This window comes from Haliotis cracherodii, unplaced genomic scaffold, assembly GCF_022045235.1.
Source record: "Haliotis cracherodii isolate W230 unplaced genomic scaffold, xgHalCrac1.p SCAF_16, whole genome shotgun sequence".
In the NCBI taxonomy this organism is placed as follows: Eukaryota; Metazoa; Mollusca; class Gastropoda; order Lepetellida; family Haliotidae; genus Haliotis; species Haliotis cracherodii.
The window spans coordinates 29709494-29736927 of NW_027266271.1; the positions used below are offsets into that span (position 1 = coordinate 29709494).

A 27434-nucleotide genomic window follows, 5' to 3' on the forward strand; every position below is an offset into this window, starting at 1 on the left:
ATAAAGCTGAATGTTTGTATTAATGATCACACCTATTGTGTCTCCAAACATCAACAAACGAATTACGGACGGACCGTGAAGAACGAGTTATGATTGGTCTACAGCAACACATGCTTGCCGTAAAACGCAACTATGCTTGAAAGAGGCGACTAGCGTGATCGTACGGTCAGGGAGACTTGGTTGATGCATGTCATCGTATCTAAATTGCATAGATCGATGTTCATAATATCAATCACTGGATTGTGTGGTCCAGATTCGAATATTTACAGACCGCCGTCATATAGCTGGAATATTGTGTGGCGTTAAACAACAGACAAAAAAATTACGATCTGAGCATAAACATGGACGTCACGGCAACTAATTGAAATTGTCCTATTTGCCCATTAGTCGGGCATTTCTCCATGTATAATTGTGAAATCTGGTGTACACGTATGGGGTATGCGGAAGTCCATATAATGTTGTGGCATATTTGTATCCCAGCTATTGTGTCTCTAAAGATTGCCCACATAATTCCAGCCTGGCCGTCATTATATCTTCAAAATTCAGGTGAGCTACATATCCTTGTTGCTCAGGTTTCTTTTATCTGAAACCCACAGTTAAGCAAAAGAACGCATGGCAGACTTCTTATCTCGAAAATGGATCCCTGGGCTCTCCAATCATCGTGGGTTTTTTAAAACATAAAACCACGGCGAGCAATTTAACGGAAGCCTTACAGAAGGCTTTATGGACAGGGGTTGTTTCATTGTCACAATGCACGGTGCACGGTTGCAATATAATACCACATTCACGCTCGATCTGGTGACCATACAGTTATGACATGTCCCTTCTCCACAGGAATGGAGTCGTGATCAACACCTTCGTTTCACTATCTACGGTCAAGTGTCATGTCTCGGTGCCGCAGTTCGATCTGATTATGACCCTGGGAATATCGGCATGATATATACGCGTGCTTGTTAGCGTCCGTGACCTACGTCACTGTCACGTCCTCCCACGTTCATGATGATACTGAAACAAGCGTTAACCCAGCCCCACTTTTACGCATTCATACCTATCGCGGACCCGTGAAGATCCGGGGTAGAAAAGGTCTTCAGCAACTCATGCTTGTCGTAATAGGCGACAAACGGGATCTGGTGGTCAGGATTGATGACTTGCTTGATGTATGTCATCGTATCCCAATTGCGTGGATCGATGCTCATGATGTGAATCACTGGATTGTCTGGTCCAGACTCGAATATTTACAAACAGCCGCCATTGCTGAGTGTGGCGTTAAACAACGAACAAACAACATCACCGCCTTTCCATATCATCTTCTTGTCGCCAGAGATAGACGAGTCACTGCCTCATGCATCACTTCCATGCCGCCGTGATGGAGTTGCAGTTGCTGACGATGGTGCTTATTCGTTTTCTCCCCTACTACGGTAAATCTAGATTTCTCCCAGGGTTTGACTTGGCATGCGCGATTTTCGAGATTATACCAATTCATGAAACTTTAACCCGGCTGGTGTGAACGACTCCGACTGCCACGACTGGTCAGCTAAATCAATTGGGAGACAAGCATACTGTCGATTAAATTAACGTCAGTTCAATCAAGTACGTTGACTGTTGATCTGGCGGCGTTATGCCTACCTCACTTGCGAGAGGGGCCGACCGTCTTGTATTCTGGGAGGTGTGTGTGTGTTGTGTTGTGTGGGAAGGGGGTACACTTAGTATGAATGCGACCATGGCTTTATTGAATGTGAAATAGACACAATGCTCTTGCATGACAGTCTGCTGAATATTGGCGGTGTCGTGTGAGCGAGTGTCCTACCCTACGTCATTTGTCCGGCGTGAGAGTATTATGTGCCGCAATCTGAGTTGCCTAGTGCTTACATCCGGGTTCTCAGATTGCTCCACGAGTGTACGTTGTTACTGCACGTCACTGCGCAGTAGACCACAAGCAGTCTCTATTACCTGCATAATGATTTCAAACATATTTTAGAAAAATCAGAGGTATATTCATTTCTCTTCCTTGGTGTGTTCCGAATGCATGCAAACCCTTGGAAACACAGATATTTGAAACGTTATTAGATTTGATATCATTCTTGAACAATGTTTCCGATTTATTTATTTGTTGTTGCCTTTTGTTTGTTTGTTTAATATTACATGATACATTATTTATATGATATGAAAACAAATCGCGACTACTCCAGTCTAGGAGTGCAGTTGTTCTACACACCTGTGCTAGAGACAACCTCACCCTACCCATGACCTATCACACCTGTTCCACTGTTGCCTGATTTGAAGGAGATTCTCGTTATACGTCGTCAAAACGTTTATGTGTGAATAGTTTATAATGTCCGAGGTATCTTAACAACGAGTGCACATCAACTCATTCGGGCCAACTCGGCACTTTCCGCAATCTCCATCCTGATGTCACCAGATCACAACTCATGAAGTATTAGAAGAACACACTGTTTCGCGTAAAAACAAACCAAACAGAGACACAGGGGTATTTCATGAGGTTAATGGATGTCATGTTTGTCATGTGATACTTCCTGTATGGATTGAGTGGACCGAGTGTAGCTGAATCTGAGGTATATTATTGTGGTTTGAAACCTGATGAATTGAAGCAACCAATTGATTCAGATTCTGACTTAGAGCTCCAAGCTGAATGTGGTGGTTTCATGTGCAAGTCATTAGACAACAAGTGAAGCGTTGAAACTTGGCAGCTCGGTTACTGATACCTCACAGTGATGACATTTTATCATCTATCTGGTTCACACGGTTCAGTTGGTTGCAGATCACGAGAAGCTGCTGCTGGTGGTTGGGGCTTTGTCCCTACGATTACCGTTAAAAACGTCTATTGTCTTGAATGGTCATTAATCCGGTACGAAGTACGATACTCTTTTTCCTAATATTCCAGACTGGATAAAGTAGCAGAACAATATTTCCGCTTAATGCAGAATTCTGCAGAATGCTGTGTATTTATTACCAGGATATACACAGTGACAAATGTTTACATGTCTTTTAGTCTGTATCTTATACAGTGAACCCCGTTCGTCCCGAATCCTGGCATACCAGGCGGTCACGGGATCCTCTACATTGTACTGTACGCGTTAATCTGGAAATGTGTTAATCCGGGCGACGTTACGTAAAGATTAACGAGGTTTCAGTGTAACAAAAACGTGGCCTTGGAAAATCATGACCCACTTTCAGCTGCAAATGTGTCATCGATCACGTGTGTCCAGCTGTAGATGATTCATCGGTCACGTGTGTCCAGCTGAGCCTTGTCCCAAAAACTCTTAACGCTGAAACGATCGTAGCTCTCAAAGAATCACACCTTCACAGAATGTTTCCGCCACTACATACAGATAAAATATTTGTGAGTTCGTATTTACTTTGTTTTTTATTCATAATATGACATATACAATATTATGGAGTACCCCCTCCATGCAAAAGACATCTTCCCTCACATACAGTAAGCCACGCCCAGTGTACAATACACCCACTCACTTCTAGTTTCCCTCTTCCATTCATGTCTGGCCGCACGACCCCCGGGCCCGTGGGTCTCCCCAGTGTTCAACTAACGCCTATAAAACCATCTTCCCGAGGCAAGAGAGTTAACTGATTATAAAAGTCCAGTTTCCACCCTTGCCGAACTAGGCTGGTATTATGGAGCTTACTAACGAGTCTATGCATAGTGCAATCAAAATCGCGCACCGAAATCGAAATCCGGTTCGTAAACTGTCATGCAGAGTTCGGTCGATTGCAGGATTTGCAAAGCATGTGCACCGCTAACTCGTTGTCAACAAATATTTTTCAAATCTTTCCAAATTTTGTAATCAAGGTGTAATCACATGATTTGAAACACTTCGCGATGTAAGGCCCGTTTTATCGCAATAAACATCTTGATTATCGATCAGATCGTCTTGTCTGGGCGCCGCCATTTTGTTTGAAGCAAATGCAAATGATACGAGAGGTAGAATCTGATTGGTCTATAGGAGAGGCATTGAAGGGACATAACTCATAACAGCCACTGGTGGCGCTACGATCAAGCCCGGAAATTCCAGCCTAGTTCGGCAATGGTGGAAACTGGACTTTTAAAGTCAGTTAACTCTCTTGCCTCGGGAAGATGATAAAACCTGATTGACTTCGGGCTGTCCTCCCATGCCAAGCTGACACGCCGTTATACAACTGGAATACTGTTCAGAGCGGCGTTAAACCCAACTCACTCACGTTTCACGAACAACCGATATCGCTACCGCTCAGTGCGGTTTGTGAAAGGAGTTTGCATTGGAAGATATTTTTGTATAAGTGGTATTCAAAATTCTGTCGAAGAAAGCAAGTTCCGACATTTTTATATAGAAACAGTCTCTCTGATCGACGACAAACCCGTCCCCCCACACACTTGGAGGGACTTCCAGCGTCCGACCCACAATGCAGTAGTCTCGCAGCTGGTGCAACAGCTGTTTAAAATACCGCACTTCTTCAAAGAAATCTGACCCTTGACTCCAAACCTTTTTCCAGAAGACTTTCCTGAAGTGATTGTACAGATCATAGTCCGCCCTGGATATGTTCCGGTGTTTGCCGTAATGGTCCCGCGAGAACATCCACTGCTGGCGTCGGCTGTTCTTGTTGTGATGGAAATATAATATGTCTTTGAGACTCCAGCAGAAAATGCGTTTTAGAAGTACCAACGATTCGTCGAAGTATTCCATGAGCATGACCAAGTCGAAGTCCCCATCGAGGTGACCGATGTACGCCATGGCCTCCGTCTTGTTGGACAACGCGGGGAACGTGAAACCCATGTCGTAGGACTGGGAATTGCGGACACGGTCCATCCTGGACCTGACTGACCGTTGTCCCTCGTTGTCCAGATAATCCGCTATGGGATTCCTATGTTGGTGAAGGGTCTCGTTTCTCCGCTTGCCAACCAACACGTAGTATTCATACGCCGACACGAACTGATCAAAAGGCTCCCTGAGTATTGAGATGTAGCGCGTGTCCTTTGGCATGATCTCACGAAATGCATCATGGTTATAGGTCACGTGGTTCCACAGAATGTCATAGCTCTCCCCGGGGGGCGGGGGAAGTATTCTGTCTCTAGACACGGTGTCACCCCGGTGGCCAATATAGTTGTATGCGAATGTGTGTAACGGTTTTCTTGGCACCACAAAGTTGAGATTCCTGGTGAAGCCGAAACGCTGTATGATGTTAGCGACTGTAGAACTTCCAGCTTTGTGGACCTTCAGAAAGGCTAGTTTAGTGACAGGGTGACATTTGTCCGACCACCTGGGTTTGAACTCGACTCGGACCGGGTCGCCGTTGACGAAGTCGTAAGTCTCAAGAACAGGAACACTGGCGGTGTAGTTCCGACCAACCAGAAGCAGAAGGCCCCCGAAACTGCAGGTCAGCGCCGAGAACCTGTAAACAACAACAGTAAACGTAGCAGGGAGAGTTTGTTTGTTTGTTTTCTCCCACTGGCCGTTTGCAAGCCGTGTACTTGGATCAACTTCATGTAGTATGTGTTACGTTAATATTACAAGTGAGTGAGTTAAACGCCGCTTTTAGCAGTATTCCAGGTTATATCACAGCGTATCAGTTTATGTGGGAGGAAAGCCCGAAGTGATGCTGACAAACCTAGAAACATGACCGGGACGAACCGGAATTCGAACCCAGAATCAAATGTTTCTGCGGTGACGCTTCTAAATTCTCAGTACGAGTGAACGAAGCTTTCTGACAAACATACCTGAATTCTGTATCTCGAAAACAAATTAAATTGGCGAATTCCGAATGTAAAGAAATAAAGCCGCGCTGTTATATTGTGGATAGTTGTTTACATCGTGTATGGGGGCATGAGTGTGTCCTGTAGCGGGTTTATGTGCTATAGTAGAAATCTGCGAGTCGAAGTGGTGAAGAAATAAAGCCTATTCATTTAAGAAAGCCGACATTTGATTGGCTCAAGAACCCGGGCATTTTTCATTTTGATTGGACGAGTAATGTTCACGTGACCTGTGGAGGAATCGACAGATCTTCACGCACAGAAGATCTGATTTTCATGAGACTGCGAAGTGAAAAACGTCCAAGGCCGGCGTTACGCCGTGATATAACTGACATTCTGTTCAAACAGCTTTAACTAAAACTCGCTAACTTACTTAGGACCCAGTGATCTAAGATTTCTAAGACTTGCCTCCCCTACCTGCCAGGATACGCTGTTTTTGTGTTCGAATTACACATTCGTCCCAATTATGATTCTGGATTGGTTCGAACCATATCATAACACAAACTTTGTTCATATCGGCGTATACACGTGAAGATCCGGATTAGAATAGGTCTTCAATTATCCATGTTTGCTGTAAAAAGGAACGATGCTTGTCGTAAGAGGCAACTTATATAATTACGGGAATGGGTGGTCAGGTTCGCTGGCTTGGTTGATGCATGTCATCGTATCCCAGTTGCGTAGATCGATGCTCATGATGTCAATCACTGGATTGTCTGGTCCAGACTCGACTATTTACAGACCGCCGTCATATAGCTGGAATATTGCTGCTTGAGGCGTTAAACATCAAACAAACAAAAACAAAAAAATCCAATCGGAGTAGAAAGCCAATCCCAACCCTGCCCAACCACCGGTACACCCTTCAAAGAAGCACACGACCGATGTACCGGACTTACCACAGAAAGCAGTTCCTGTGTTTGAACTTCATCGCCAAACACTTTATGCGACGCCTCATCAGTGGCCAGTGCGAGGAGCTGTGACCGATCTTCCGCCACGCGTCGCTGGACCTCGTCCTAGTCCCTTCATCCGTTGTGTCCACACAGTGACAGTCCCGGCCAAGATGCATCTGGAACAACAAACAGTGGGCACGTCCGTAGTCGTGGAGGTTAGGGCTGAACGCTTGTCGTGAGAGTTTGTTACCGACGTCGCAGCGTCACCGTCCTGCTAAGTGGGAGGCAGATGACCAGAACGTGTGTTGTGGGTAGTTGACAGTGAGTGTGGCCTGGATGGGGGTGACTGATGGCATAGGCTCACTGACCAACACTCGACATACAGCTCTTTTAACACATGATGGGATGCTGACCGTTACATTCCTCATGTCGTCGACACAGCACCATGAGATATCAGTATTGTTGTATCATTGTGTGTCAGCTTGAGGTTTGTTTGTTTGTTGTTTAACGCCGCACCTAGCAATATTCCAGCTATATGACGACAGTATGTAAACCGTCTGGACCAGGCAGTCCAGTGATTGATAACATGAGCACGCAATTGGATTACGGTTATCAGTACCAAGTAAGCGAGCCTGACCACCTGACTACTTTAAATAAACTGTGTGCCCTTTTACATGTAATCTTCAAAGTTATATACAGCTTCACGAACGTGTTAGGACTCAAGAATTGCTCTAAAACAGTGACGCCCGGTGTTCCGACCATACTCTTCTCCAGAAACACCAGGTCTACCCGCAGACGCATTAATATCCAGTATACTAGTAGCTTACCGCTTCTTCCTCTACAGACACGACGTGGTGTAGCTGAAACACTGTTATAACCATGATACTTAAACAAAGAGGACTGAATCCCATTTCACTGATCAAACCTTTATTCTCTCATCTGGGCGGTTGGGTAGTCATTCCCTGAGCCAAGAAACAAAGCCCTTCCATTAGGCGGCGTATCGCGACCACAGTGGCTTAGCTATAGACAAGAACCGGCAATAAACATCACTAATCCATGATGGCAAGGTGTGGCACATTAAGTCAACAACAGTGTTAGTGTTCTGTGCTGATATACTGGGCTGGTGAGGTAAATTAATATCTGCACCTGAAAGCCATGCCGCCGATTTCCCAACAATTAGATAGGATAGAGGGTACTCTGGGAAGTAGATTGTTGTCTGTTGTATGTAAATACGATAGTGGAATATGTACATGTACTCAATGTTCATCTCGCGGCAAGTGAGATCTCGCAGTCGCGCGTGGCTGTAGCGCTGAATTATCCACAGGCGAGAGTGAGTGAGTAAGTTTGGTTTTACGCCGCCTTTTGCAATATTCCAGCAATATCGCGGTGGGTGACACAAGAAATGGGTTTCATACATTATACCCATGTCGGGAATCGAACCCCAGGCCCTCGGCGTGACGAGCAAACGCTTTAACCACTAGGCTACCTCACCGCTACGTTAAACCCAATTTCACCTCACCTCACCTTTTACAATGAAACAAGCGAACAGGTTACTAAGGCCGTGTATTTTGTTCAAAGGATAGGCCGTGTTTTTTGTTCTAAGGAAAGGCCGTGTATTTTGTTCTAAGGAAAGGTCGTGTATTTTGTTCTAAGGAAAGGTCGTGTATTTTTTCTAAGGAAAGGCCGTCGGTTTTTTTGTTCTAAGGAATGGCCGTGTATTTTGTATTAATGCTCACAATATGTGGTTGCTATTGAAAATATTACTAAGAATACCTGACAGTATTATTGTATGTGACATGTGTAAACTATTGTCATTATGACAACTCTATTTGGAGTGTTATGAAAAAAATTGTTTATGTTGACAGCATTTTGTATAATAAAGAAATAGAACACTTGAGCAGACAGTTATATCAATAATATATATAATAAGTGTGCCATCTGTTTACAAATATACATACAAGTCGTTCAGAGTAGTTTTGAACAATGACGGTAAAATAAATATATCATGAATATCGTCAATAATGAATATATACAATTTAATATAATTGACTTTGGCATTGAATGTATGTCGTTATACATACGCATATAACTCTAACTTGATATGTAGCTATGTCGTTCAGATATTAGGCAGTATTTTGTTCGCTCACAGTTTCCGTAAAGCTTCTAAATAAAAAGAATTGTCGCACAGTACTTTTATCGGTGTACGATAAAATGCGGAGAAAGTTACTGTTTTTCCTTACAGAATAAATTCTCGGACAACACTTAGAAATGTCTCTTTTTAAAAAAACAGGTTTTAATATTTGCGCTTAAATTTACACCGTCAAATAGGAAATTTAATATTCTCCACCTCTGCGTAATTTTATAGCCAGAGGTAGATCCAGTGCCGCGTGAGCGCAATTCTCGCACAACCTTCACTTTTCCGATCTTAGGAAAATGTGCGCCAGAAAAATAACCTCGGCATCCAGAGGGTTAAAGCGGGAAAACTAAAAATGTTGCCGCTTCCACATGTATCTAAATGTTCACTGAGTGGAATCGTGCGGTTTTGTGGCTGCTTTATTTGTGAACGGTGAAGATTCATTCTTCTTTTTAATTTATGTTCTGTCTTCCCGATGTACTTTTCATTGCATCCACTACAAACAATCAAGTAAATATCATTTCTAGTATCACAAGTCATATTTTGTTTTACAGTAAATTTAGTGTCCTTTGTAATTTGGACTGAACAGCCTTCAATTATATTGCTGCAAGTAAGGCAACGTTTGTCATCGCACTCAGAAACCTGTGGAAATGATGACAATAGATTCAAAATTTGAAATTGTCACAGTCTTCAGATTCACCTCAGTGAGCTAGCACTATAAATCGGCATCAGTCCGGGCTAGTACAAGCTCACACACACACACACACACACACACGTACAAGCACGTCGCTATAGAAGTGCAACGTTACACCACAATTAACCTGACTGAGTCATCAATATATCAATAATGTGGTTCCTATCTTTTCCCCAGTCAATTTACACCCAAGTGCATCTTTAGAATTCAGCACTTCTGGTGAGGACGATGTTTGCCAAAGGACACATGTCAAGGTCAATGCCGTACTAATAACCTAGTGGCATAACGTAACGTAACATCGACTGTCAATATGTCTGCTACAGCTACCATACCATCATCCCTGTCACAACTGGCTTATTAACGGCTTATTCAAAATATTAACTGTAGAAAGTTCGTTAAGACTAACGTTTGTCGTATTCAGTCCTCTTATTTGATAAAAAAAAAGTTGGTTGGTTATATACGAATTCAGATATACATCCGGTATGAAACTGGGAACTGAGATGCCAAGTATAACTGCATTCACACACGGAAGCAATATACTTGTGTGTATGCCTTCTCCTCTGACAAATGTATCACTAAAGTATTTGCATTGTAATAAATATGGTATTAATAAAACTTGGTAAGTTGGTAGGTCTCCGACAGATATGATTTTCATTTTTTTACACTTTTGATTGATACGGATTAGGTACATGTAGTCTAGTCACTGTCGCTAATGTATCTGCTTGTTAGAAATTGTCGAGATGTTGGGGCAGTTAGGATCAAACTTTTTCAGCTTAGAGTGCCACTCTTCCCAGTGTTGGTGGTCCTGGAACCCATAGTGTCAAACAGGTTCTGCACAATACGTCCATCAGATTCTATTGTTCAGCAACATTGTCACTGAATTTCAGAACTCTGGAATGATCAAGGATTCCGAAGGTGAACGGGGGGCAAGGTAGACGCACGTGGATTTACTTTTAGGTTATTATTGTCTGGAGTTCACATTTTGGGGCATTTCAGACACTAATTGAACAGTGTTCACCTGCACATGTCCACTTTAGTCAGACAAAAAATGCAATGAGCTATAGCTTTCAATCCCTTATAACAACAACAACCAGGGTGAGGGCACAGTAAGGTTAAACCGTGTCCACCAGACAATCTCAGGTGGCTAACGCATCAAGTCAGCTCTATTTTTCAGCGCATAATTAATGTTTTTACATTTTGAATAAAAGGAATTTAAAAAATCTTATTTAACAAACCTACACATTACTAAATACAAAACTTTATAACCCGTTCTAGACTTCGTTCTAATTAACCTGGATCATTCAACTCGCTCGCGAAGGTCGAAGGTCGTACACGACTTTAAAGTGAATACATCTACAGTGTACAAGTAACTTTTAACTGTATCATATATACTCATGATAGGCAATTATTTTCGTTCCTAATTCGAATGAGCACATTCTGAGGCTAAATCTGCAATAGGACAGACAAAATATGTCTTTGTACAATGCAAACGATACAAACGTAGCGGCTGATAATAGGGAGAATGATTGAATAATCTGCAATATATCATTTGTTCTCGTTCAGTCTATTGTACATTTGGAAGTCATTGTAAAGTTTCAAGGGGCACTAAAATGTTGTGGTATTGTGAATAGATTTAGTATATGAATAGCGGAAAACAGTCACCATATGCGATGTACATGTATGACTTATCTTCCAACACCACGCTTGTGCCGAGGCCCGTGGTCATAAAACTAATCGGTCCCATAAAAGGATCAGCTAGTTTCTTAGATATCCCGCTGTACTTGCTATGGTTTACTCACAATTGACAGACGACCTAATCATCAGACAGACCAGTCAACGATGTAAATCACGCCACTTTTAATATAAAATACGTCACTAAACCAGTTCCTATACTCACCCATTTCCACTATTATTTTCACAAAAGATCGAATATTAAAAACAGTTATCAAGATATATTGTACAAATCTTTAGAAATACATAATCTTTACAGGGAAACTGCCATCTTGTTCTACTATTGGATGGCATTAGATATATGCGCTGGTGGTTTAATTTATGACAAATAAACATACTTTGGTTTGCACCCAACCATGCGCCTGCTGAATTATACAGTGCCAAGAGTTCAGAGCGCAAACGATGTTTTTCAAAGTAGAAATTAAGCAAACGAATATTTATGAAATTTCTTATTGCTAGAGCATATGCATGAACAACAAGTACTATAATCGGAAATATATGACATGTTATATAGGCAACCGGATGACGAAATGAGCGATACCGTTGTTCTCTCATCTATTTTAATCATACACAATATATCTCATTTAATATCTTGAAGCTGCCAATGAAAGCATGAACTCAATTACTGTGCAAATATAATAGTTCATTTTGTATAAGTAGAAGAATGAAGTTATCATTTTTTTAACTTCAAAAACTACGATGTGCCCACTGATACCATCATTATGTTGACGGCCTGATTGTTAACAACCACGAGTTGCGATATGTTTATATGATTGCTTCGTATAATATCGGGTCATGCATGCTGTTCACTTTCATTGGTACTGGATTCTTCTTTGCGCAATAACCAGAGTATCTAACTGATATATTATTTGTTTAAAATTTAAGCAAGTTTTGTGCCTTGTGGAATTGTAGATGAAGAAACACACAACAAAACAATTTGCATTTACATAAGTAAAAAAAATCAATTAAATCTGAATACGTCAATGTGTCAATTTTTGGTTCTAAAAAGTACAGGTATTAGTATTCATATTCCACTTGTTAATAATTTGTATTTGTAACATTTTTTTATATATTTTTTGCATCGGTTGTACAATACATTTACAGTCGTAGTCTGTTGACTTTGCAAACGATATTAGGCTGAGCCCCCAGAATTCTTTTTTAAACATTGCATATTTAGCAATTCCGTGCCGTTTGGACAATATTCATAACAACAAATGTAATAAGTCAGTGGCAAAAGTAAATAAGTCAAATAAACAAAGATGGCGGATGCAGTAAAATTTCAAAGTTTAAAAAATTGTGAATATCATAAAAAAAAATAAAGCAAGCCATCATCGGAGTATTTCTGTGTGATGCCACACCCCTCGTTATAGTGCCAGTATACCGGAAACTTAAGATCAGACAATGATAGGATAATAATCAAAGGATTAACAGAAAATACGTTGATTGATTAATCACTGTTTTCTTGCACAGTGGATATGTCAAAAGTGAGTGTTTACATGTCTAGGTTTACTAAAACAAATAAAAGGGAATACTCATATCATGGCGTGAAGTGCCGATGTAAAAACAACATACTTTGTTCAAAGGGTTAACTGATAATACGTTGATTGATAGCTCATTGTTATCTATCCCTCAATGGATTTTTTAGGAACCGTGACCGTTGTGAAAATAGTTGTCACGTGGGCTTTCTCAGCCGACCCTTGAGACTTGACACCTATGTGAAACACCTGAAACAATCTAAGTGATCAGTTGAGAAACGAACACGGGTTATAATATCCCGAAACGATATATATCTTATAAACTATGTGATTGTTCCGACTGCTAATCCTCTCCGTATATTGGACAATAAAGTCTACCCACATACCAAGCACAGCGCCGGGAAAAGTACCAGACGCCTCAATCGCTTACTCGTCAATATCATTGCAAGGAGAGTAAGGACTCCCGCTAACAGTGAGGAGTACTATTTAAACATCCCAATAATGTTACACGCCACTTTATCAGTTTTATTTGTAACTTGCTGATAATATTGATCGGCATTTTGCACATACAAAACAATTATAGAACAATACACAGCAGTTACCCCCCTTTATCAACATTTACAAAGAAACACAGTGCTCAATTTAAAATACTTCATTTTGCACATATACAATAATTACACACAAATACATAACAATTATCTCCCTTTACTTATATATACAAAGTAAAACAATACATGGATACATCATATGTACAAAATTGATGTTTCTATATAACAAAATACACGGCCTATCCTTAGAACAAAAAAACCCACGGCCTTTCCTTAGAACAAAGGAAAGACCGTTTGTTTTTTCTAAGGAAAGGCCGTTTATTTGTTCTAAGGAAAGGCCGTGTATTTTGTTCCAAGGAAAGGCCGTGGGTGTTTTTTGTTCTAAGGATAGACCGTGTATTATGTTCTAAGGATAGACCGTGTATTTTGTTCTAAGGAAGGCCGTGATTTTTTATGTTCTAAGGATAGACCGTGTATTTTGTTCTAAGGAAAGGCCGTGTATTTTGTTCTAAGGAAGGCCGTGGTTTTTTATGTTCTAAGGAAAGACCGTGTATAAACTTTCACTGAAATGCCAACTATGTCTGTTTGATGCAATGGTAAAACCAGTCCTACTATATGAGTGTGAAATATAGGGTTTTCAAAACTAGAAGGAAACAGAAAACATTCATATCACGTTTTGAGAAAACAAATTGCCATTAAGAAAAGCACATATGTTTATGCTATATGGCGAATCCGGTAGAGTAGCTTTATATATGTCAGTTAAAACTAGAATGATTAGCGTTTGGTCCAAGTTAATGTCTAGCAAAACCACATTCCTCTATACTTTACTCTATGCTCTACAAAGATACAATTGTTAATTCTAACGCATTTAAATGGTAATCATGTATACAGATAATTCTAAATAATTCTCGATTATCTTATGTTTGGCTAACGGAGAACTTCATTTCTTCTCCCTGGTTAAAAAATGTCGTATCTACAAATCTACATGACATCAATCGGCAACATTAGGAGGCGGATATTTCAAATTCCTCAAAAGGTGCGTAAAGTTGACGTATATTCAAAAGCGAACTTAAACTTGACTCCCTCTGCATTTGGCTTTACACTTACCCCTGTTTAGGACTTCCTGCTGACATGAAGTCGGGAGATGGAATACATTACCCCTATCAGGGCGCACATGTTATCTGTGTCATCTATCCGATATTGGATATGAATATCATTACATTTTTGTCTGTCCTTTTTTAACTCAGAACGCAAGATATATCTACCTATTTATTATTCATCTGCACTGAGTATGTTAGTTTTTCAGTTTCTCTTTCAATGTACAAAACTCGGAATCATAAATAAACAAAGCAAATTTTGAAATATTATCAAGAAATCCTCTTGCAAACCTTCTTCTGCCATCGTGTAATTTGTATTTGTCATGCGTGTGTAGCCCATATGCCGTGTATATCGGCCTGACGGCAAATTAAGTTCCGTTCTGTAGAATAACAGCTGGTGACAAAGTACACAGAAGTGTTCGATTGTTCAGTGTTTCCGAACGGTGTATGTATTTGATATGTATATTATATTACAAGACGTAGCGAGCCTTCACTTGCACTCCCTGTGTTCAGAAAGGAACAGGTGCTTATTTCACGCGCGTTTTGTCTCGTGCATTAACGTGGATATTTGATTTTTTAAAACGTTTTGTTGTCAGAATAGAAAAAGCTCTAGAATACAATAAATATTCTACGATTAAAATGTAATACTGTTTGGTCAAGTTGGACTGGTGTACTTAAATGAACTGCAAGGGAAAAGAAAGTATAGACTTGACAATTGGATTTGACAAAACGTTACGAACATTATCCCCCATTCAGCCACGTGCAAATGCACCTCATACACAAGTTATTTTACCACCTGCTGACTTCAAAAATATATCAAAAAGGGCATACGGTTATATTTTGTCAGATTTCAATGCCTTGGATGACACACAAAGAGTATTGTCCAGACATGCAAACATTTTCCTTGTGTCTATATTGCCTCTGGATAGTGTTTGTTTGTTAGCTTCTTTAACGCTGCACGCGGTCATATTATAGCTATCTGGCGGCGGACCAGACCATCCTGTGATTGGTATTATGAGCTACGAGCCATGCTGTCTTGGTACCATGACACACCTACAACCAAGTCCCCTAGTCTGGCCGCCCCATCCATTAGGTCGCCTCCTACAACCAAGTCCCCCGGTCTGGCCGCCCCATCCATTAAGTCGCCTCCTACAGCCAAGTGCCCCAGTCTGGCCGCCCCATCCATTAGGTCGCCTCCTACAACCAAGTCCCCTAGTCTGGCCGCCCCATCCATTAGGTCGCCTCCTACAACCAAGTGCCCCAGTCTGGCCGCCCCATCCATTAGGTCGCCTCCTACAACCAAGTCCCCCAGTCTGGCCGCCCCATCCATTAAGTCCCCTCCTACAACCAAGTCCCCCGGTCTGGCCGCCCCATCCATTAGGTCGCCTCCTACAACCAAGTCCCCCGGTCTGGCCGCCCCATCCATTAAGTCGCCTCCTACAGCCAAGTGCCCCAGTCTGGCCGCCCCATCCATTAGGTCGCCTCCTACAACCAAGTCCCCTAGTCTGGCCGCCCCATCCATTAGGTCGCCTCCTACAACCAAGTGCCCCAGTCTGGCCGCCCCATCCATTAGGTCGCCTCCTACAACCAAGTCCCCCAGTCTGGCCGCCCCATCCATTAAGTCCCCTCCTACAACCAAGTCCCCCAGTCTGGCCGCCCCATCCATTAGGTCGCCTCCTACAACCAAGTCCCCCAGCCTGGCCGCCCCATCCATTAAGTCGCCTCCTACAACCAAGTGCCCCAGTCTGGCCGCCCCATCCATTAAGTCCCCTCCTACAACCAAGTCCCCCAGTTTGGCCGCCCCATCCATTAGGTCGCCTCCTACAACCAAGTCCCCCGGTCTGGCCGCCCCATCCATTAAGTCCCCTCCTACAGCCAAGTGCCCCAGTCTGGCCGCCCCATCCATTAGGTCGCCTCCTACAACCAAGTCCCCTAGTCTGGCCGCCCCATCCATTAGGTCGCCTCCTACAACCAAGTGCCCCAGTCTGGCCGCCCCATCCATTAGGTCGCCTCCTACAACCAAGTCCCCCAGTCTGGCCGCCCCATCCATTAAGTCCCCTCCTACAACCAAGTCCCCCAGTCTGGCCGCCCCATCCATTAGGTCGCCTCCTACAACCAAGTCCCCCAGTCTGGCCGCCCCATCCATTAAGTCCCCTCCTACAACCAAGTCCCCCAGTCTGGCCGCCCCATCCATTAAGTCCCCTCCTACAGCCAAGTCCCCCAGTCTGGCCGCCCCATCCATTAGGTCGCCTCCTACAGCCAAGTCCCCCAGTCTGGCCGCCCCATCCATTAAGTCCCCTCCTACAGCCAAGTCTCCCAGTCTGGCCGCCCCATCCATTAGGTCGCCTCCTACAACCAAGTCCCCTAGTCTGGCCGCCCCATCCATTAGGTCGCCTCCTACAACCAAGTCCCCCAGTCTGGCCGCCCCATCCATTAGGTCGCCTCCTACAACCAAGTCCCTCAGTCTGGCCGCCCCATCCATTAGGTCCCCTCCTACAGCCAAGTCCCTCAGTCTGGCCGCCCCATCCATTAAGTCGCCTCCTACAACCAAGTCCCTCAGTCTGGCCGCCCCATACATTAAGTCGCCTCCTAGAACCAAGTGCACCAGTCTGGCCGCCCCATCCATTAAGTCGCCTCCTAGAACCACGTGCCCCAGTCTGACCGCCCCATCCATTAGGTCGCCTCCTAGAACCAAGTGCACCAGTCTGGCCGCCCCATCCATTAGGTCGCCTCCTAGAACCAAGTGCCCCAGTCTGACCGCCCCATCCATTAGGTCGCCTCCTAGAACCAAGTGCACCAGTCTGGCCGCCCCATCCATTAGGTCGCCTCCTAGAACCAAGTGCCCCAGTCTGACCGCCCCATCCATTAGGTCGCCTCCTAGAACCAAGTGCACCAGTCTGGCCGCCCCATCCATTAGGTCGCCTCCTAGAACCAAGTGCCCCAGTCTGACCGCCCCATCCATTAGGTCGCCTCCTAGAACCAAGTGCACCAGTCTGGCCGCCCCATCCATTAAGTCTCCTCCTACGACCAATATTGGTTGCTGTGAACCAATTCTAAGCCACAGTCCCCATGGGGTTGTTTTTTAGCCAAGGACTACGTCACCGCCATATACAAATACAGGTTTTTTTTAAATTGTAATATAACAGATGGAATTAACAAATAATTTAAATAAAGCGCTTTCCTTTGGGTGTATATTAATGTATTTCAAATATTTTTCAACCCGTGCACGTTTAGATGTAATTGTACTTGATACATATTGAAAGAGTTATCTTTCATATTTAAAGCCTAGAGAACACTTCAAGCCTACAACGTGTAGGTCTAGAATGTGTTTGTTGACAGTGGTTGCTTTAATTCACTGAAATAAATCATTTGTTTCTAGACTCAAAGCCAACGAGACAAATGTAACCATACTACTCACTTGTAGGCCGAGAAATGTGTGTCGAGTCGACTGTAGCTGGTTGAACGAATGGAAGGCCACAGATGCTATATGTTGATAGCCCGGATGTGTACATAGTGAGACGGACAGGTGCCCGTATGACGATATTGACGCTGGACGGTCTTGCCCAAGGTCGACAGGTAATATTACTACGCATGCTCCGAATGTGAGAGGCGTGACTCTTCCAGTTGGAATCACTGTTCAACGGGATTTATTTAGTTGCAATAAGATTACTTGCATCTTGTTGGTCATTATGAAGCATATGTGTCTAAAACATTCAAATTGCAGTAAAATATTTGACACTTCTGTAAAATAGTTATTTAAACACTAATATGCGTGTGTGTTGTATATGTGTTTGAAATAGGTCTGACAATGCTGAATGCACACGTTAATTACTTCGTAATAACTTCTGAGAATAGGCATCACCGTATTAAGTTGTAAATAACACATTTAACAGGGTCAAATTAACAAGACCAAGATAACATATTTCAAGTACGTGTCCCTTAATACTAGGTATCATCTTGCGATGTAACGTTTGGTATTATGTTCCACTTACATGACTACTGCTTGTCTCTTGGCGTGACCCACCGGCCGCATTTCGAGGGTATTTCGTTATAGTGATGAATAGTATTCAGTATCGCGTTAGTGCGTGATATATAACGGTTATAACGAACACGGATATATGGGCCATTATCAAAATTGGTCCTGTTTTTCATGACTTCATTTGATGAAAACAATTAGCCATATTTAAAAGTTAACCAACTTTACACATGACTTAAAATCCTTGTAAATTCACTGCACAGATTAATCAAACAGTAAATTAATAAAAAAATAGAAAATTCTACAGATTTTATATTTATATGTACCAAAAGCCGTCAGTGGTGTAACAATTTTGATACTGTTATTTGATAAAGTGTGGACAATAAAACTATTGTTTCTCTGTTGACTGCTACAGTTAAGTGTTAAACTGTTTAGAATCGGCCAGCAGTTTCTGGTTGCCTTGTCTACTACAGCAATGTATTTATGAAATTAATTATTGTTTTGAGAAAAGTATGTTTCTCCTTGATTCATTATTTCAATAATATAGTTCATATGGTTTAAATTAATTTTTCATATTATTATTATGCTTTAATAGGTCATGCTAGGAACAGTTATGTTTGAAAAGAACAATACTGAAAATTAGAATTTGTAAAGTAGCATGAATTACACCAGTGACGTCAGTGTTACCCACTGACCAGAACCTTTACTTGAATAACAGGACATCTTTGCAATGACATTTTCACTTCATATTACACACAATCTCCTTTATTACAAAATCACATGTTGTATTTTAGTGTCATTTTCATGCAATGAAAATTGGATTTCTTTACATAAATTCAAATTAAAGTCAGAAAACCTTTTTAAAGGTTTTTTTTATGTTTGTGTTACACCAATGACACTTGTTACCCCACATCTCTCCGCATTTGACACACGCATGGTTGCAGGTAGTTCTACAACTAAGGTACATTGTAATACATATTCTAATAAACCTGGAATGATATATTGCCATAAGACCATTTACTAAATTATCAGAACAATGGACTTAATGTACGAGGGGTGTTCATTAAAGATTTCCCCTAAACCACTTAGGGTTATCATATTTGGTTGAAATTTCACATGTGTAATGATACATGTATCTATGAGTTGTGTCTGAATTTGCAGCACCGAACTATTAATCTTACCACTTTTACAGGTGTTATGATCGAGTAGGGTGTTACAATGGAGCCAGTAGAATACCGAGCAGTGATTAGGTTTTTATATTTGAAAGGTCGCACACCAAAAGAAACTTTCGATAAAATGGAAACAGCTGCCATTCCTGGTCGCCCCCATTCAGCCATTGATGAGGACACTATCCATCAAGTGGAGACCGCCATTCTGGCAGACCGACGTATAACTGTTCGCCACTTAGCACAAGATGTCAAGATCAGTGTAGGCAAACGTTGGTGACAGACTTATCACACAGGATGAAACATGGGTCCATCACTATGATCCTGAGACTATTCAGACTAAGTTCAGTCGATGCAATGGAAGCATGTGGAGTCACCGCCCCCAAAGAAGGCACGTGTCCAACCCTCTGCAGGCAAGGTCATGCTCACGGTGTTTCGGGACCAGCACGGAGTAGTGATGATGGATTTCTTGGCAAAGGGTACCACAATTACAGGAGCTTATTATGCTTCACTGCTGCGGAAATTGCGGGACGCTATCAAGCTTAAGGGGTGTCCGTCTCCTGCAAGACAATGCTCCAGTAAACAACTCTCATGCTGCCCAGACAGAAGCGCGGTCCTGTGGCTATGACATCCTTCCACATCCTCCTTACTCTCCTGACCTTGCACCATCTGACTTCCACCTCTTTCCAACCATGAAGTCATTTTTGAAAGGAAAACGTTTCACAGATGATGAAACACTGATTTCTGAAGTAAAGTCCTGGTTTGAGACGCAAAATGAGGCATTTTACAAGCGAGGTCTCCATAGTTGCATAAAACGATAGGAGAAGTGAGTAACTCTTGGTGGTTCCTATGTGGAGAAAGACTAATACCTATGCCAAGTTTCATTCCACTAGGTCCATCGGAAAAGGGTCAGGGGAAATCTTTAATGAACCCCCCTCGTAAATATAAAACAAATTGACGACAAATTGTCATTGGTGTAACACAAATTTAAGATATGCTTTATGATGTTTAAATGTAGTTCTTACAAAAACATGATTTCATAAAAAAACACAATTAAATCACATTTACCTTTTAAATTTCATAATATCAGTGGAATAACAAATAAAGTCATTGAAACAACGGTAGTGTTGTGAGGTAATCATAAATTCTCCTTTACATGTATGTTTATGTTTTTATTAAAGAACTTTTTTCAGTTTGTAAAAGCTTTACCATGACAATAAATACATAGATTTGTGTAATTAGAAGAGCCAAGTTTAGAAATATTGCTAAAGTGACACTGGTAACATGACGTCTGTCAAAGTTAGAAAATTGCCAAATGTTTATTTATTCATGTTTCCTTTCAGCACTTGATCATATTTGAAATGAATCAAACGTTTGTAAAAACTATAATTGGACTGTTTTATCAGGAACATATTTTAACCTATTCATCATGTCATGGTCAGGGTGTGACAACATTTGTCTTGACACCCCTGGCCGATACACCACTGACATATTTTGAATATTGATGTATTTTCACAATAACAACCACTCCATCAGAAGAGAAGCTTGTGCTCAAGAAAACAAATTAACAATTATGCATCTAACAAACAATAGTTGTTGAATCAGTGCATATGTGATAGATAACAATGCTACACTAATGACAACAGAAAAAATATGGTGCTACTCAATTTTATTTCCGCTATTTATGATTTGTTATACCACTAACAGGTCCTTTTGGTACAAGCTTATATTGTGTATATGTATTGCTTAAATAGACGGTAACACCAGGGGATTCACTGGGTATAATGAAAAGATCATAAATTGTCCATGTGAAAAAAAAAGGACCAATTTTGATAATGACTCACATAACGTGCACTAGCGGGACCCGGGCCGACTAATGGTATAACAATTCGGGCGGTCACAGCATGTGTCAATGGGTGGTTGCTCCGGCGACATGGACCATTTCTCATGCTGTCAACCACTGGTTTGCCTGTCCCAGATTCGACAGCTTACAGGCCGTCACGATACATAACTTCTACGGAGTGTATTATTTAAGAGTTTAGCTTACAATTCGCAACAAGGACACCACAACATTCAAATACATCATATGACAGCATATACCTATTTCCAGCATCTTTTCAGCTGATTGTACTCCATGTATTGAGGAAACCAGCCTGAAACATTCCCCCAAATCCCCCAAATCCTAGCATATTAACTTAAGAAATCAGACATAACACATGTTAGTGGAAGCGAAGAATTACTAAAGATGCAAACTGATATGCACTTAAAAACATTTAACAAAATAGTCCGGGTCTTGTGGTAATTTAAACACCTGCTTCTATTAACATCAGTCTGTCAACCGTTTTTCCGAATATAAGATCGGATGACGCTCTTTGAAATCCTGGTAGTAGAAAGAGCATGCTCGATTGTATCTCAAAAGTTCTGAAATTTAAACACCAAAGGCTGGAACTGCTGGAATATTGCTTGACGTGAAGGGAAAGTTGAAGTCATCCCTCTTGTCACACAGTGTTGTGGAGAGTGTTTTGTCACTCTGAATCTTCATGCATAGATCTAGATATGAAACAGATGAGGCGGTCTCACTGGTCTCCTTTATTTCAAGTTCCAGTGGGTAAATCAGTGGAACGATATCAGATCATCGATATTCCTGAAGCTCAAGTTAAACATCTTGGCCAAATTACCTTATTTTGACTTTGCCAATTCGAGCAGAAATTCTGATTCATATGCTTAAAGAAACAGATACGCAAGAAGGGGAGTACAATTGGTGCCTACTTCTTGCCTAAATGTCTTACCCCCAACTTTTTACATAGATGTTATCAATAAGGAAGTGAAGTATTTCACATATTGTTTTCTCAGTAAACTTTAGTTGGCATTTGCTTTCATTTCTGACAAAATGTCCTGAACCTCTGAATATAGATATGTAACGGTATCTGTGGTCACCACGTTTTTCAACAAAAGCCCCATGGATCAAGGAATAAAGTTTTTCCTTTCGTTAAAGTGGTGCCTCGATCGGTAACCTATTATATATTTAACTTTAACAAACATGTCAACATGTTATCCTGGTAGGTAATGCACATACAAAATGTCATCAAATGTATAAAAAGGGTGGGGGGTGGGTGGGTGGGACCCTCCTCTGAATCCGTCACGGACACCGATGTATACAAAAACACATATATTCATATGAACAACCGTCCCACCTGTGCGGGTGTGGTTACTAGACCTTTATTTCCACTTCAATGTGCATTGCACTATCATCTACCTTACTGAAATGGTGAGTGAGTGAGTGAATTACTCACTTCTGCCTTCAAATATAGTTTTCTTTTTCAAAACCGCAATACATTTATTGCCGACATCGTTCATTGATTTATTGGCTGCAAGTTCGAACTGTGACAACATCTGTTTGGATGATGCCAATGAATTGGTTACATGGGAGGGAGTAAATAGGCGGGGATCACATCATCACAAAGCTATTACCGTTATTGTTCGTGGCGGTAGCGAGCACTCGGCTGATTGTGAGTGTTTAATGGCAGGTACTCGGGACCTAATTGTCAAGACCCGTCAAGGCCGTCATGTTAGTGCCAGCGCCGGAAATTGGTATACATGTTGTAAATGTGACGCGCCATTACCATCCCAAACCCATCCCGACACCCTGGTAGTCATCGATCTGATTAACAGATGCTGAACTGGCAGTCGGCATGACCCCTGTGTTAAGATATTTACCTCACTAATGGGGCCGAAGTGTCTCCCATAACAACTACACGCCATAATCCCTACCTCCCCAAATCACTACACTTTGTTAAAACAACAAAGGCAAATTCCCTACTGATGTGGTTGAGTAGGGAATACATGGCAGGGCACAAGGTGATAGAGATGACTGAGAAGGATGCTCTCTCTAGAAGTTGATTTGTTCTAACAAGTGAGTGAGTGAGTATGGTTTTACGCCGATTGTAGCAATATTGCGTTTATATCACGGCGGGGGACACTAGAAATGGGCTTCACACATTGTACCCATGTGGGTAATCGATCCCGGGTCTTCGGCGTGACGAGCGTTACGGCGTCATAACTGTTTACCAAGTAGGCTTTACGTTTCATTTAAATTATGCATGGTTCGCAATAATGGTCAGCTTTCTAAATGAACCCCAAAAGGAAAATCCCGCAAGTTGAAAACGTATTGCTCAAATATCCCGGCACACAACCACCCGTAACGGCTATTGTTGACTTGATTCAACCATCCTGACCACCCGATCCCGTTAATCGGTTTTTAAGACAAGCATTGTTGCTTGAGGCACTTCACGTTGAGTGGCATGCATGAAGTCCCATATTTTCTAAATAATGTTACCAGATTTTCATTGGATCTTATGTTTGTGTTCGTAGATGAAAAGACTACACTCAAGTTCCATAATTGCGTGATCTATTAATACTATTACAGTCCTTTTGTGATATGCAACATGGTTTTCTAGAATTATTTACATAGATAATTATTTTTTTGTAGAATTAATCTCATTTATCGAGTTTGTAACTGATTATAAATTTTAGATTTACCATCGCTCTGCTTTTAGTCGATAAAAATAATGCGAATTTAAACTCAGTTAAATTTATTGTATCGGATTTGTTGACATAAAAATCATTTTATTATTTGACATTTTTTTTGTCTGTGTGTTGGAAGACTAGTCCGCTGGAACAAAGGGAACAAACGGGATAAGCTGCCTACTTGACGTTAACTTTCTTGTTTTCGACCGTAGTGATTTTGCCATGTAGTATTTTTTGGAGTATACTACCCCAAATGAGAGAGACGGGTTCCCAGTCAGGAGGAAGTAATGAGAGGAATTAATTCCATAACGTCAACGACACAGAAGAATCAATCTCGAATCTCTGCCGAAACAGGATCCATAGCCAGTTTTTATCTTTTTATGTTCTTGTGCAATCATGCGTACCAACCACGGACATTGTGTTACTATGGAAACACTACACCTACTGTGGAACCGGCGTTTAGAGATTGGTACTCAGTGAATATTCCCATGTGTACTTCATAGCAGGAGTCGTTGAAAGGATGATTGCTGCTTGGCAACTGACATATTTAGTTGTGGAGTTCATTGTGATGACTCATGAAACAGACTCTGGTCCGATTACGTAGCAGACATGTTGTCCTCATGTACGTTCAATGTATGTCTGTGAGCTCACACTGTATCATATAGTTGAAGTAAATTTCTAATTTTACACCGAAAGTGTTGTATTGATAATGGACAGCTCTAGTTTAGTATGGTTTAACGTCGCTTTTAGCATCTTTCCAGCAATATCACGGCGGGGACACAAGGAATGGGCTTCACACATTGTATCTATGTCGAGAATCGAACCCGGGTCTTCGGTGTGACGAGCGAACGCTTTAACCACTAGGCTACCCGCCCCTGCTCTAGCATAAGTTCTATTAAGAATCTGTAAGCATAAACTGTTCTCAAGAGATATTCCATATATAGCCTATTGGTGACGAGTGATTAGCTCACAGATTAACAGTTCGTTATAAACAGAAGCATTGTCGTTGACAGAGTACACGTGGGACCACAGTGAGTTCGCTACATCCGTTATTATGTCGTTATAAGCGTGTTCGTTATATCCATCAACCTTATACGATAAACTATACAGCCAATGGACAGGACCGATGAAATAGTGCGTTATATCCGTTAGTTCGTTATAAGCGTGTTCGTTATATCCATCAACCTTATACGATAAACTATACAGCCAATGGACAGGACCGATGAAATAGTGCGTTATATCCGTTAGTTCATTATAAGCGTGTTCGTTATATCCATCAACCTTATACGATAAACTATACAGCCAATGGACAGGACCGATGAAATAGTGCGTTATATCCGTTAGTTCGTTATAAGCGTGTTCGTTATATCCATCAACCTTATACGATAAACTATACAGCCAATGGACAGGACCGATGAAATAGTGCGTTATATCCGTTAGTTCGTTATAAGCGTGTTCGTTATAAACGTTGTTTACTGTATACATATGGCCGGAGAATGTGTATATCCTTTCCAGATTGCGCTGCGTGTATATGTTATCTATTACGTGTACTTCTTAGCACCCACCGGGGCGGTCGGGTAGCCTAGTGGTTAAAGCGTTCGCTCGTCACGCCGAAAACCTGGGTTCGATTCCCGACATGGGTACAATGTGTGAAGCCCATTTCTGGTGTCCCCCGCCGTGATATTGCTGGAATATTGCTAAAAGCGGCGTAAAACCATACTCACTCCCTCACTTAGCACCCACCTCGGTTCGCAATACAGAATGGAATTAACCATTTTACAAAATAAATGTGATTTATTAGAAGAATGCACTGAAACCATCGCTATGTTCTCTTTGGCATGTCGTCATAAATAGAGCTGGAAATAAGCTTACGACGTTCGGGATAAATTAGTAATGTTTAAATCAGCTAGCAGAAGTGTCACGTGACCTGCTGGGCAGTCCATGCAATCAATAGACCAGCCTTTTGTTTGTGGCGTGACGTGTGGCGCTAGTCATCAATATCGGGTTACAGGTAACGCGAGTAACTTAAACCCGCTGTTAATATTGTCACCAACAATTACGGTGCAAAAGTCTTTTGTATATGAATCAAATGGATGGGACTGTTTTAGATAATAATTGTGTATTAACCGGAAATTGTCTTGTGTTACTTATCTGTCAAACGTATAAATTTAAGTGTTGTATTACAGGGTCTATCTACGTATACTCTATAGTGTTGTATTACAGGGTCTATCTACGTACACTCTATAGTGTTGTATTACAGGGTCTATCTACGTACACTCTATAGTGTTGTATTACAGGGTCTATCTATGTACACTCTGTAGTGTTGTATTACAGGGTCTATCTACGTACACTCTATAGTGTTGTATTACAGGGTCTATCTATGTACACTCTGTAGTGTTGTATTACAGGGTCTATCTACGTACACTCTATAGTGTTGTATTACAGGGTCTGTCTATGTACACTCTATAGTGTTGTATTACAGGGTCTATCTACGTACACTCTATAGTGTTGTATTACAGGGTCTGTCTATGTACACTCTGTAGTGTTGTATTACAGGGTCTATCTACGTACACTCTATAGTGTTGTATTACAGGGTATGTCTATGTACACTCTATAGTGTTGTATTACAGGGTCTATCTTCGTATTTTCTATAGTGTTGTATTACAGGGTCTATCTTCGTATACTCTATAGTGTTGCATTACAGGGTCTATCTACGTACACTCTATAGTGTTGTATTACAGGGTCTATCTACGTACACTCTATAGTGTTGTATTACAGGGTCTATCTATGTACACTCTATAGTGTTGTATTACAGGGTCTATCTATGTACACTCTGTAGTGTTGTATTACAGGGTCTATCTTCGTATACTCTATAGTGTTGCATTACAGGGTCTATCTATGTACACTCTATAGTGTTGTATTACAGGGTGTATGTAAACTCTGTAGTGTTGTATTACAAGGTCTATCTACGTACACTCTATACTGTTGTATTAAAGAGTCTATCTATGTACACTCTATAGTGTTGTATTACAGGGTCTGTCTATGTACACTCTAAAGTGTTGTATTACAGGGTCTGTCTATGTACACTCTATAGTGTTGTATTACAGGGTATGTCTATGTACACTCTATAGTGTTGTATTACAGGGTATGTCTATGTTCACTCTGTAGTGTTGTATTACAGGGTATGTCTATGTACACTCTATAGTGTTGTATTACAGGGTATGTCTATGTACACTCTATAGTGTTGTATTACAGGGTCTGTCTATGTACACTCTATAGTGTTGTATTACAGGGTCTGTCTATGTACACTCTATAGTGTTGTATTACAGGGTATGTCTATGTACACTCTATAGTGTTGTATTACAGGGTATGTCTATGTTCACTCTGTAGTGTTGTATTACAGGGTATGTCTATGTACACTCTATAGTGTTGTATTAC

At 41.4% G+C, this 27434-nt stretch overlaps 2 protein-coding genes across 2 annotated transcripts; both read right to left on the bottom strand.

Moving 5' to 3' along the window:
• Window positions 1–3472: 3472 nt before the first annotated feature.
• LOC139463559 (galactosylceramide sulfotransferase-like) lies at window positions 3473–17789 on the bottom strand. The gene is made up of 3 exons (XM_071244832.1): window positions 17746–17789; window positions 6655–6824; window positions 3473–5403 (listed from the first exon to the last, which is right to left on the bottom strand). The coding sequence occupies exons 2-3, from the start codon at window positions 6822–6824 to the stop codon at window positions 4245–4247; spliced, it is 1329 nt and encodes a 442-aa protein (XP_071100933.1). The 5' UTR covers window positions 17746–17789; the 3' UTR covers window positions 3473–4244.
• Window positions 15340–17337, bottom strand: LOC139463688 (uncharacterized). The gene has a single exon (XM_071244944.1). It carries the CDS (start codon window positions 17335–17337, stop codon window positions 15340–15342), a length of 1998 nt encoding a protein of 665 aa, XP_071101045.1.
• Window positions 17790–27434: the final 9645 nt, after the last annotated feature.

Coding starts and splice junctions, on each gene's coding strand:
- LOC139463559 (XM_071244832.1), bottom strand. CDS start 6,824: ATGCATCTTGGCCGGGACTGTCACTGTGTGGACACAACGGATGAAGGG. Junction 5,404..6,654: donor CACAGGAACTGCTTTCTGTG/GTAAGTCCGGTA, acceptor TGTTGTTTACAG/GTTCTCGGCGCTGACCTGCA.
- LOC139463688 (XM_071244944.1), bottom strand. CDS start 17,337: ATGGATGGGGCGGCCAGACTGGTGCACTTGGTTCTAGGAGGCGACCTA.